The sequence below is a fragment of the Marmota monax genome, unplaced genomic scaffold (assembly GCF_021218885.2).
Source record: "Marmota monax isolate L192 unplaced genomic scaffold, Marmota_monax_Labrador192_F-V1.1 WCK01_AAM20220418_F8-fsc00171, whole genome shotgun sequence".
NCBI classification, from domain to species: Eukaryota; Metazoa; Chordata; class Mammalia; order Rodentia; family Sciuridae; genus Marmota; species Marmota monax.
Genome location: NW_026694658.1, coordinates 3,801,529 through 3,814,364, shown reverse-complemented (window position 1 = coordinate 3,814,364; position 12,836 = coordinate 3,801,529). Strand labels below are relative to the sequence as shown.

Genomic DNA, 12,836 nt, shown 5'->3' with positions numbered 1-12,836 from the left:
TCTTCATTTTATCTTCCCCTAGTCAGAAAGTTTATTCTAGTGCAATGGGAAAAGACAGTAATTAATGAGTTGTATAGGTAATAATTGGAAGAGCTAGAATTTGGAGCCAGGCAGTTTAGACACCATTGTTGGTGTTCTTAACCACTAAGTTATATGCCACTCCTTTTTCTAGCACTGAGAGGTTGAGGACACCAGCTAGGCTGTAAACTATAGAAAAACAACAAAGGTAAACAATGAATGGAGCTGGCTAGTGCTCTAAACCTCAAAGTTCCAAAGGCTTCTTTTTTGTGGTACTGAGGATTGAACCTAGGGGCTCTACCACTGAGCTACATCCCTAGCCCTTTTTATTTTTTGTTTTGAGACAGGGTGTAACTAAAGTTATAGAATCTGGCCTTAAAACTTGTGATCCTCCTACCTCAGCCTCCTGAGTAGCTGGGATTACAGGTGTGCATCACCATGCCCAGCACCAAAGACTGTGTAGGTGATCTCAGTAATATGGTGATAGAAACATGGGCCCAAGGTCTCTAGTTTATCTATGTACACATTACTCCCCAACATTTACCTGTGTCTTTGCTTATGCTATTCCCGCAAGCAAGGGGGAAAAATGCCTAGTGATAACTAACATATTCTTCACGGCTTAGCTCAAAATTCATTCTGTGAGTAAATGAACTAAGCAAAGCAAGAAAGGAAGGCCCAGTAGGGCCTTGGGGACTGGGGGCGGTGCATAGTGTCACAGTTGTTAAGAAGTAGGGGGATTAACAATAAAAATAGAAGGGGGTAATCAGAGATATATGAAGAAAGCAAGAACATGGTAATTTGAAGAGAAAAATGGTTGTATATTTTGTGTGTGTTCTCTGGAAGTCAAATAAAGCAGCATTACAAAGTACAAATCCAGGCGGACTTAGAACCAGGAGACATGCATTCAGGTTCCCTGTGTGAGGCCTGGCTTGAGGGAGCCACACTTGAATTTCAAAATCCCTTGTAACTCAGACCTTTCTCTGTGCTCACAACATGAAGCTATTTATTGATTTATAAATAAGAATAGAACAAAAATTGTTTAATGAAGAGAATGATCAGAACTTTGGTTTTATTTTTTTCAATGTAGACTTGTTTTTCAAGTCACAGTTTAATTAAACCTAACCATCAGTAAAAAACTGATCTACTAAGTCAACAAGGACTGAATTTCTCAGTACAGCAACAAACTTAGATTTAATATTAGTTGCTGCCATACTCAGCAAAGCCTAAATAATAGCCAGAACACAAGATTCAGAGTATAAACTAGATAAGGAATGAAGTTCAGTGACTGGCAAATTTTTAACTGGGATGAAACCATAAGCAGAATCTGATTAACAGAAATTTTTATCTAAAATTATTTGATAAATTCTCTTCATTAAATCCCAGAGGGTGCTGCATATGGTGACATATACCTGCAATCCCAGTGACTGGGGTGGCTGATGGAGGAGGATCTCAAGTTCAAAGCCAGCCTCAGCAATTTAGTGAGACCCTCTCTCAAAATTAAAAATAAAAAGGGCTGGGGACATTGCTCAGTTGTAAAGCATCCTGGGTTCAAGACACTTTTTAGCCATTGTTTTCCATCTTTTGCTTTCCTTATACCTCCCCTGTCCACTTTCTATTAAAAAAAAATTATGATCAGATGTCTGCTTTCTGATGGTCCCACTTTTTAATTCCCACAGGAGATGCTGAACACAAGCCATATATCTGTGGGGATGCAGATTCCGCCTCTACTGTTTTGGATGGGACAGAAGACTACCTCATTCTGGCCTGTGATGGCTTCTATGATACTGTGAACCCTGATGAGGCAGTGAAAGTTGTGTCTGACCACCTGAAAGAGAATAATGGAGACAGCAGTATGGTTGCCCACAAATTAGTGGCATCAGCTCGGGATGCTGGGTCAAGTGATAACATCACTGTTATTGTGGTATTCCTAAGGGACATGAACAAAGCTGTAAATGTTAGTGAGGAATCAGATTGGACAGAGAACTCTTTTCAAGGAGGGCAAGAAGATGGTGGGGATGATAAGGAGAATCATGGAGAGTGCAAACGCCCTTGGCCTCAGCACCAGTGCTCAGCACCAGCCGATCTAGGCTATGATGGGCGTGTGGATTCATTCACTGATAGAACTAGCCTGAGCCCAGGGTCCCAAATCAACGTGCTGGAAGACCCAGGCTACCTAGATCTCACACAAATAGAAGCAACCAAACCTCACAGTGCCCAGATTTTGCCATCAGTTGAGATGTTTGGCCTTGGTGCACCAAAGCAAGCAAATCTTATTAATGAGCTAATAATGAAGGAAAAATCAGTTCGATCATCATTGCCTGAACGGAATGGTGCTGGAGAGTTTCCAGGGCAGCAGATATACAGAATGGAGAGCTTGTCTCTTGTCTGTTCTGGGTTGGAAAATGAACAGTTCAAATACCTGGGAAAAAGAGTTTCTAGATTGTATCATTTACGCCACTACTACTTCAAGAGGTGGCACGGATTCAGGTTCAATCCAAAGTTTTATTCATTTCTCTCTGCTCGAGAGCCTTCCCACAAAATGGGCATCAGCCTGTCCTCACTTACTCGAAGTGGGAAGAGAAATAGGATGTTAAGAAGTTATGTGCCATGGAGGGAAAATAGTTGGAAAGGGTATAGTGAAAATACAATGAGAAAGGTCAGAAAGAGTAATGATATTCCATATGCAGATCTTCTCTGGAGCTATAAAATATAATACGTTTTCTTTACAGTAGGCTAGCTAGCTATCCCTCAATTAAAAACAACACTATCAGAGTAGAAACAAGGTAGACATTTCTAAACACATGTGCTTCAGTATGAATCCATGGATGGCTCAATTCTTAAATGTAAATAGATCTCTAGGAAACTCAAATTACAGTGTTTTCGATCTAAAAAAAAGTATTGGCGGTTTCACTAGCAAAATTATACAACTGGTCCCTGTGATGTGTCTCTACACCTACATACATCCCCTCTCCAGCACCCCTTCATGTCACTAGTGGATATATTGAAATATATAGTGTTGAAATCTCAACTCAGTTGAAATCTGGTCTGATGTGCCTAATCTACTTACAGAGAACAATGAAGAACTAAATTAGGAAACATCCCTCAAGATCCTGGGGACTAAGAAAGATCCCCCCAACCTTTTTTTTTTTTTTTGGCAGGTGAAAGGCTAAAAGCCATATGGGTTTTAACTGGTAATGATGAAAGTGGAAAACTAGTGTAAAAGTGTCGTATTCTCATGCTTGTGAGGCAGTATACAAAGATTTATTGACTTTTTTTTTCTCTGTAACATAAAACATTTTGAATCAAATATTTCCTAGGGCAGCAGTTACTTGGGAGTTTCATAACCTGTTATGGTGCTTTTGGTGGAATTTTTATTTGTCATTTTATGAGACCACTGTCAGCTGGTTTTAATCTATGATGCTAATGTGTTTTCATTGTACCTCATCTCAGGAATAAAACTGGTTTAATAGAGATGATGTCAGGTACAAACATACGCAAGAATCAAAATGCCATTTAAAAAGAAAGTTAAATACCATTTTTTTTTAAGTTCACACATAGCAAAGATATGTACTACTATAATATATAAAAAGTGGCTTTGGAGAATGAAAAATGCCCATTTTAACTTCTCTAATATTGTTTTTCCCAAGGGAATGAAGTAATTGGTATGCAGGAGGCTGAAAGTACTGCCTAAAGTGAACACAGATGCCAAATGCAAAGGAAAATGCAGATTACTGAGCCAGGTCTGTGTAGTTACAATTGGAAGATATGAGCCAATAGAAACAAGGTACATGCAACTTCATACTGCAGGGACAGGATGTGCGCTTATTTCAATATTTAGTTCTATTTGACAATTTTGCTATTTCTGCAGTTTTAAGCCAGTAAAAGACAGCAAATAAATTATCAGATTCATAAATCTGATGATTCATTCAGGGAAGCACCCTCTTATTCTCTCAGAACCATGGAGTCCCCCAGTTGCCCTTCCCTAGTTGACTAGGGACCAGCCATGCCCACAGAAAGGAGTAGCCCTGCTGTACTGACTGATCGCTCATGCAAGCTGGATGTACTAAATGTCCACCATCTAATCATGTTTTTACATGCTGATACAATTGGTTTATGTTCCCTAGACCTAGGGAGTAGGACTAAAATTTCATAACATAGATGAGACAAAGACACAGATGACTGTAGCATATTACAGGGGCCAGTATGGCTATATCAAGTAATTTAAAAAAAAAAAACAAAAAACACTTTAGCAACACTCAGATTGTTAATCTACAGATTTTATTTTTTAAAATTTGGATGTTAAGTAGAGATTTTCATTGTTTGTTTTCTCTTGACTTTGAAGTAATTTATTCTTTCCTCAGTCTTGTGACACATGGTTGAAAAGGAGAGAATAAGTAACGTCTCCAGCTATATATATTACAAATTTTCATCATTCTGATGCTTTGCCCCATACATGTACCTCACTTATATCATTTTCTGAAGCCTAGATCATGTTGACAACCCTTCAGATGCAGTCTCAGTTTCAAATCAGATTATCTAAGGAAACAAAACACAGGCAGCAGAATATTGGTATACATTATAGTCCAAAATGCTTTTTTTTAAAAGAACTTTCCATAGTTGTCTCTTTTGGTCAGATCTGGCAAAAGGGAAGGAGTTACAATGATAAGCTTTTTTAGTGAGGAAAAAGATGGCTGGATGAAACTGGGACAGACAGACACATTTTTAAAGGTCTGGGTTTTGTAGGTCTGACTATATAGCAGTGTTAACTCCATTTCTCATATCATTAGTTCTCTCTAGAAAAACAGAAAAGTAGTTCTAGTGTGGTCAATAAACCAATATTGTAAAACATAGCAACTATTCATTTGTTCACAATACGCGTAATCATAGGGTAGTTAGGTACCATTTGTAAGGTAAGTCCTTTAAAATTCTATAACACATTATTAAAGTAGTGGTTATTGGTCTGATATATGCTGCTCTTGGTTCTATACAGTAGATAAAAAGCAGTGCTTTGTGAAATGCAGTGTTAATATTAATGCCACTGGTGATAGAAAGTAGCTCCCTTCAGTTCAAATCCTGTGCCCTTATTTGCTGCTTGCTAACGTAAGCAATAAGTAACCCTCTAACTAATGGTATCTACACATTTCTGTAACTTGTATTTAATGATGGTGTATCTGGTGATTGTAAAAATATTAGATATAAAAGTATAATATACACTAACTGTTAATGCTGAGGTATAGTCTGAATCATGTGTTTTGTACCTTTACTCATCGTGTAATTTAGTGGTGGTGAACGTTCTACACTCAATCCATAGAGTGGCAGTATCCCTTTTTCAACTTACCATGATCTGCATCAATTTGTTTGCCTGCTAAACAAGTTTTGTTAGAATAGGAAATAGTAAAAACAAAACAAATATAAACAAGAAAAGTGTAGTACTGGTTAGGGAAACAGACTTCAAGTCACCATCTGAAGTTATTATAAACTCCTTGTACATTCACTGTGAGTTTCAAGGGGCGTCAGTCCCTAATTTAAAGGTTTCCTTTTTCACTTTCTAGATGTGTACTTTTGAGGGATATCTGAGGTTAGGCAACATTACAGCACCAAATACTTGGGGCTATTAATCCCATTTAGGTCTGTACTACAGGGGTCAGGTAGAAACACATGTATATACCTTTTCTTTACCTAGAAGTGCCATCCATTGTCCTTGAAATACAGCGACTAGAATTCCTATTACATTTAATTTTAAGTCGGAGGCTCCTTGAAAGTTAACACCTTAACCAAGGACAACGTCAATCATGTCAATGTCAACACTGAGTCTAATTCTGACCACATTTATAGTGGTATAGCATCAACACTGCATTTTCATGACAACCACACTCCATTGTTGGAACACTGTGCCAGTAAGAAGTACAACATCCAATGGGCAGATGAAAATGACCCATTTTCAGATAAGACTGCTGTGGTCAAGTACTTCTTTCCCCAAGTACTTGCCGAGAATTTGTGAGAAAATGATCTCAATAATTTTTTGTGTGGTGCTGGGGATTGAACCCAGGGCCTTGTACATGAGAGGCAAGCACTCTGCCAACTGAGCTACATCCCCAGCCCTCAATTATTTTAATTTTTAAAAATTTGTTCACTCAATGAGCATTTTCAAGCAAGGCTATAGAAGGGGAGATACTACAATTTAGTTCACACCTTATGATGGGACAAATTTTTCTTTGGATCATAAATTAGCATGATCTGTGAAAAGATTAAATACTGCCAGTATTACAACACAGCTATCTTCCAGACATATGGTACTGTACTGAAAAAATAATTATTCTGAAGACTATATTTATTCTACTAATTAGAAAAAAAATGAAACAGGACAGGGAACTCCAGACTGATATAGCAGTTACTATTGAAAAGGAAATACTTTAAATTAACTTTGATGTATTAAATAATCCAGATACATCATTGTTAACTCTCTAGGTGCTCTTTGGTGAGAGACAGGCTTTCTCTTGTTCATGTCATTTCTCTGCAAAGAATTCTTTATGGAGTGAAGTGAATATTTCTTATCAAGTAAATTTATCAATTTACAAACCTGCTGTACAGATCACTTTTGAGTTCAGTTGTAATCATGAGTGATCCTTCATATTTTATTTATTCAAACTGTTCATTCAGGTAAAGAATATGTTTGAAATTTTGCCAATATCTTAATAAAACCCAGCAATTTAAAATCACTAAGTCATTTGTCTTTTTTTTCTTTAAGAGAAAGCTAAATTATTTAATACTTAAATTACACAAATTGGGGTTGGGGGGGGGGAAGCATCCTGGGAAAGCCTTAATTAGGGACATTAACAGTGGAGTTAGTGAGAATTCATTCCTTTTCGGAATGGGGAACGCTTTGCGTGTTATCTTTGTGTGGGGGCCATTCTAATCTCTGTGTAGTTTCAATGTCAGTGTATGTTCACCCAACCACTCAAATTTTCCTCTTTTGAAACTAAATGGGCATGGGCAAAGTAAAGCAAAAGATAAGAATCTAATGAGTTATTCGGTTGAATGTCTTTATGGAGGTTTTCTGTAATAACAGGAGACAAATGTGGGGGAAAGAAGTAGGCCAATTAAGCAAGACAACTGCATCTAAGGAAATGGAACTAACCCCCCTAAACCTAGTTAACACATTGTGAAATTTGAAAGCCTTAATGGTGAGAACACTAATTTCCTAAATTAAGTCAGTCCTTAGCATGACTTCATGTACAGAAAAAAAAATTTTTTTTGAAAGGATACTTGAAGGGGTTTGTTTGAAATCTCTCTTTGAAACAACACACTGCCAGATATAAGGCATAATAAAATCATTTGAACTTAGTGGAAAGAATCACAGCTCAGAAGGAGAGAAGATACTTAGCATACCATAGCACCGTTAAAAAAAAAAAAATGGGGAGCTGGGGTTGTAGCTCAGTGGTAAAATGCTTGCTTAGCACAGGTGAGGTCCTGGGTTATATCTTCAACACCTCATAAAAACAAAATAAAGGTTAAATGAAAAAAAAATTCTGGATAGTTTTTGTTTTTTTTTTTTTGGTGCTGGGGATTGAAACCAGGGCCTTTTGCACGCTAAGTACACTCTATACCACTACACTCCCAGCCCCACGTCATCTATTGATATCTTTGAACACTTCAAACAACTGGGTTTCTTTCCCAAGACTCAAAAAAAAAAAAAAAAAGCTTTTCACTGAGCAGCTTGGTTTGGCTCCAGTCATGGAACCTCTAGGTAAGATGTGCCCCACCCTCATGATGCAAGCAGGGCCCCTCATAGGTTCTAATTCTTCTGATCCTGATTTAGAACCAGGGAAACGGATGTGAAAAATGTCCAGAATGATTCACATTTAGAGAAACAATTTTCCAAATGAGTAGATGGACAGATGAAAAAGTCCCTGCCAGTCATTACGCGGGATGACATGAAAGCTAGAGCGTAAGGGCTGAGCAACTAAGCCAAGTAGAGTTGTAATAGACTAATCAAGAACAAAACAGTGAGAGAGAAGCCCAGGGAGCAGCCCTTTCAAAAGGACATTAGGAGACATTACAGGACTTGGGCCAGCACTCTAGCTGGGCAGAGCAGGAACAGAAGGAGCAGTCACTATAAATGTGTCTGATCTGTTCTAAGAAACAGCTCAGTCCATAATATGTGTCCCAAACTATAGATGGCTGATGTTACCATGTTCTCTTAGGCCTCCCAATTAGAGTTTTAAAACTTCTATAAATCCGGACTAAAAGTATATGCTCTTGGAGTTTTCTATTTTCCAAACATACTTTTTTTCCTTTTTTATTTTTGGTACCCAGGGGTACCTGACCACGCCACATCCCCAGCCCTTTTTATGTTTTATTAGCGAGACCCTAAGTCTGGCATTGAACTTGCAATCCTGCCTCAGCCTCCCATGCCCCTGGTATTATAGATGTGCACCACTATGCTCGGCACCCTATTTTCTAAACTTTTAACAAATCACCTCTTTATGGATAAAAATGGCCCATTTTCAAATTACAATTTTAAAATTATACTGTCTTTACTTCAACATGTACTTCACTTTTTTTTTTTTTTAAATACCTACTTTCAGCTTCTGCTCTGATGTAGAGCTAGAAGGAACAACACTGCTTCCATTCCTACAATGAAAAACAGCCAGATTAACTGCAAATTATGACTTTTTGAACACTGGAAAATTGAGGTTGAAGAATAACCAACTGGCCTAAAGTTGACAGGCTCTTACAGGGGCAGTGGAGCACTAGTTTCCCTAGGGTAGCCATGAGCAGACACTGGAAAAAACAGCTAACGTGACAACTGGTAAAGGCAGAGTATGGGCTGGAAAGAGTGTGGAGTCCTGGGGGCCTAGAGAAAAAGCACTCTCTTCAGGCTTTTTCTTCACAAACTCTACTAAGTGTTCACAGAAAAAAAGACTGGAAAGAGCCCTAACAAGAGTTAACTGTGGTGCAGACCCAAAAGAGGTATACAACAACCTTGTGGAAAGGTTCAAATCTGTCCCCCTATCTCCTCTATGAAACAGAAGTGCTCTTCTATTGGAGGAGGAAATACTGCTTCACTTAGGGCACTGGTGGCAGTGGTTCCTGGAGGTGAGGGAAGGCAACAGGGTAAGGACAGGAATGTCACTGGGCCTACAACTAGCTGGGAAGGGGCAAGTAAACTGAAAAGGCCCTGTCGGTCCAAACCTAGTGTCTAAAACTGCAGCTTAATCTGAGAATGTGAGCCCCCAGTCAGTCTTCAAATAATAGCACAATATTTCTGGTAGAAGGATGAGAGATCACCAGAAGCATAAAGGAGCTAGAGGTTTAGCTCAGTAGTAAAGCATGTGCTTAACATATGCAAAGTGCTGGACTTGAACCTTATAGCCCCCAACAAAAACAGACCCTCTGTAAGGGTACAAATAGAAGGTATATGCTTAGGGGAGAGACTGCCCTGCCAATTCAACCCCCATCAGCAAAACCAGATATTGCAATAGGAACGTGAAATAATCACTAGGGTCAATCATAGCAACAGCAAGCCTTGAGCCAGACTCCTAACTAGATAATCTCTGCAATGAAGGTCTAAGCAACAGAAAAGGCCTGCTCACTTTCAGTCATAAATATCCACAAAGCATCTAATCTTCTGTTTAACATGGATTGCTTTTAACAAAATACACTGAGGCATGTGAAAAGGCAAGGAAAAATTGCACTTGGAAGAGATGAAGCAATCATTAGAAACCAGACAAATATAACAGGCATTTTGGAACTGAGGGTTTTTTTGTTTTTGTTTTTAAGGCCAGTGCTAGGAAGCAAACCCAGGGCCTTGCACATGCTAGGCAATGCTCCAGTTCTGAGCTATACCCCTAGCTCGAGCAAGAATTTTAATTAAATTTGATTAATGTTAAGGACAGCAGTGGCCAACATGTAAGATTATGTGTGTGATGTCAGCAAAGAGATGGAAATTATAATTAAATAGAAATGTTAAAAACAAAAACTCCACCATAACTGTAATTGGCTCATCAGTAAATTCTGTGGTGATGAGAAGAGAACTAGTAAACCTGAAGTAAGTCAACAAAAAGTACCCTCACTGACATACAACACATTAAGAGTGAAGGAAACACCAGAACAAAATAAACCCAGAACAGAACAAGTACACAGGAGCTGTACAAACATCAGTGTGACATACGCATAATTAATGACACACATGAAACCACAGATCCAAGAAGCTTAGATAAATACTAAAATCCCCACAACTGCAGGGTACACACCTGTAATCCCAGGGATCAGGAGGCTGAGACAAGAGGACTTCGAGTTCAAAGCCAGCCTCAGCAAAAGCGAGGCGCTAAGCAACTCAGTGAGACCCTGTCTCCAAATAAAATACAAATTAGGGCTGGGGATGCGGCTCAGTGGTTGAGTGCCCCTGAGTTCAATTCGTGGTACTACCCACCACCCCCTAAAAAAAAAACCCACATCTAAGAAAAAGAAAGCCCTTTCAGATGATCACACTGGTAAATTTTACCAATTAAAGAATAAAATCTCGGGCTGGGGTTATAGCTCAGTGGTACAGCACTTGCCTAGCACATGTGAGGCACTGAGTTCAATCCTCAGCACCACATAAAAATAAATACAATAAAGTTATTGTGTCCATCTATAACTTAAAAATATTTAAGAAGAATAATAATATACACAACCAATTCTACATGTTTTTTTTTTCCAGGAAAAAGGAGATTCATTTTATGTGTTCAGCATTACTCTATGGTTGTAAAATCAGATGAAGAGCAATAAAACTATGGACCAATATCCTTCATAAATATAGATGCAAAAATCCTCAGCAAGATATTAGCAATATAAACAAATGCCACTCGGCACCCATTAGAATGGCTAAAATAGCCAGGTATGGCAGCACTTGCCTGTAATCCTAGCTACTCAAGAGGCTGAGGCAGGAGGATCGCCAAGTTTCAGGACTGCCTGGGCAATGTAGTGAGACCCTGTCACAAAATAAAAATGGCTGGGGATGTAGTTTGCTGGCCTATCATGCACTAGGCCCTTGGTTCAATCTCCAGTACCAGGAAAAGGGAAAAAAAAAGAAAAGGAAAAAAGGAATTCCTAAAATAACAAAAATTCCAAGTGTTTGGGTGTGGGGAATACAATTGGAACTCTAATTAGTGTCTGGTGGTAATGTAAAATGGTAGTTCTACTTAAAAGTATATCAGCTTCTTATAAAATTAAATATACATGACTTAATACAATGAATTCTGACACCAACTACCTGCAGTTAAGCCAATCAAACTTCACAGATTTAGGGCAAAGTCTTCTGTTAAGACTGCCCTCACTTCAGACACCAGCTTCAAGTTCAGGGGTCCCAGGACACCCTCACTTTGGAACAAGTGGCTACAACAAGTTTAGGGGTTCCCACCATTCCACTGAGTTTAATTAATTCATTAGAACAATGCACAGAACTCAGGAAAGCACTTTACTTATTATTATTTTATTATGACATAAGAAAACAACTATGAACCAGCCAACACATACCACATAGGCTGAGGTTTGTGAGGTCCAAAATGTGAATGTTCTTTGTCCTCCATACAAGTTACCCTATAAGTACATTGATATTTATTATATAATGATGATAATAATAATAATGCATAGTGCTGTCATCCACAGAACCTCCCCCAAGCTTCAGTATTCAGTGTTTGATTGGGATTTCATTACCTAGGCATACTGAATGACTGACAAGGAGGTTGAATTCAGCTGAGCTGATACCACATAGCCTAGAGCCTTAATAACATGGCTGGTGTTTTTGATGTGGCCAACCACCATCCTAAGTCATCTCATTACCATAAACTGGCAGAACCCACCATAAATAATTCCTATCACTTAGAAAATTTCAAAGATTTAGAGGTCACTTTCTGGGACCTGGGATAGAGGCTAGCTGATTCTATATTACAAACTGGCAATCCCACCAGTAGGCATATAAAATTATAGAGAATACTTAAACTTACATAAAAATACACATGCAAATCTGTATAAGGTTCACAAACAGCCAAACTGCAAATAACCTAAATGTCTTTCAGTGGGCAAATTCCATTATATAATAGACTACTACTGGGCAATAAAAAAGGAAAGAAATACTGATTCACACAAGATGGATTAAAAAATTCATTTTACCAAGTAAAAGGCTACATGTTGCATGATTTCATTTATATGGCAAAGGGAAAATTAAAGACAGAGAACAAATCAGTGATAACAAGGAGTTTGGGAAGGAGATGTATATGTACAAAGGGCTATCACAAATGAATTTTTAGGGTGGACGGAAAATGTTCTGTGTAGCACTGGTGGTGGATACATGACATTTGTCAAAACCCACAGAGCTATATACCAAAAAGATTGAATTTTAAAATATGTAAATTTAAAAAAAAATCAACCAGGATGTGTGTGGGATGAAAGAAAGCAGACTATAATGATGAATCTAACTGTATCACAAATGAACCAGAATCACAGCGAAGAGGAAAGAAAGGAACCAATGTAGTTTTGAATCTAAGGACCTAAAAAACTATGCAAGAGTATTGTGACATGATCTTGAGAGACTAAAAGAACTATACACTAGCCAGGTGCAGTGGCACATAAATTACAGTTCCAGCTACTTGGGAGACTGAGAAGAATTGTTTGAGCCCAGATCGAGCTGAGCCTGAAATTCCCATTCCAAATAAAACACAAAAGCAAGCACCAAACTCTAGATGGTAATTCCCCTCCCAAGGGGATATGTTAAAAAAACTAATTGACTTGTGCATTAGGGTTAAAAAATTAAGTTAACCTACTATAGCTAATGA

The 12,836-nt window shown here is 38.3% G+C and overlaps 2 protein-coding genes across 11 annotated transcripts in view; one reads left to right on the top strand and one right to left on the bottom strand.

The window, feature by feature from the left end:
* Ppm1e (protein phosphatase, Mg2+/Mn2+ dependent 1E) overlaps nt 1-3,489 on the top strand; it is a 110,540-nt gene extending 107,051 nt beyond the window's left edge. For both annotated transcript variants that reach the window (XM_046423206.2, XM_058572336.1), the window contains one exon: nt 1,695-3,489. In XM_046423206.2, coding sequence (XP_046279162.1) covers nt 1,695-2,731 — 1,037 coding nt within the window. In that variant the 3' untranslated portion in view covers nt 2,732-3,489. The remainder of the gene's footprint in view (nt 1-1,694) is intronic.
* The window catches only part of Trim37 (tripartite motif containing 37), a 139,271-nt gene that overhangs the window by 20,432 nt on the left and 106,003 nt on the right, over nt 1-12,836 (bottom strand). For 2 of the 9 annotated variants that reach the window (XM_058572332.1, XM_058572333.1), the window contains exon 26: nt 11,476-11,601. The exons of 4 other annotated variants lie outside the window; for them this stretch is intronic. In XM_058572332.1, the coding sequence (XP_058428315.1) occupies nt 11,597-11,601 (5 nt within the window). In that variant the 3' untranslated portion in view covers nt 11,476-11,596. Of the gene's footprint in view, nt 1-4,382; nt 4,555-11,475; nt 11,602-12,836 lie in introns of those variants that run through there. 3 more of the 9 variants (XM_058572331.1, XM_046423203.2, XM_046423204.2) reach the window with 3 other exon arrangements.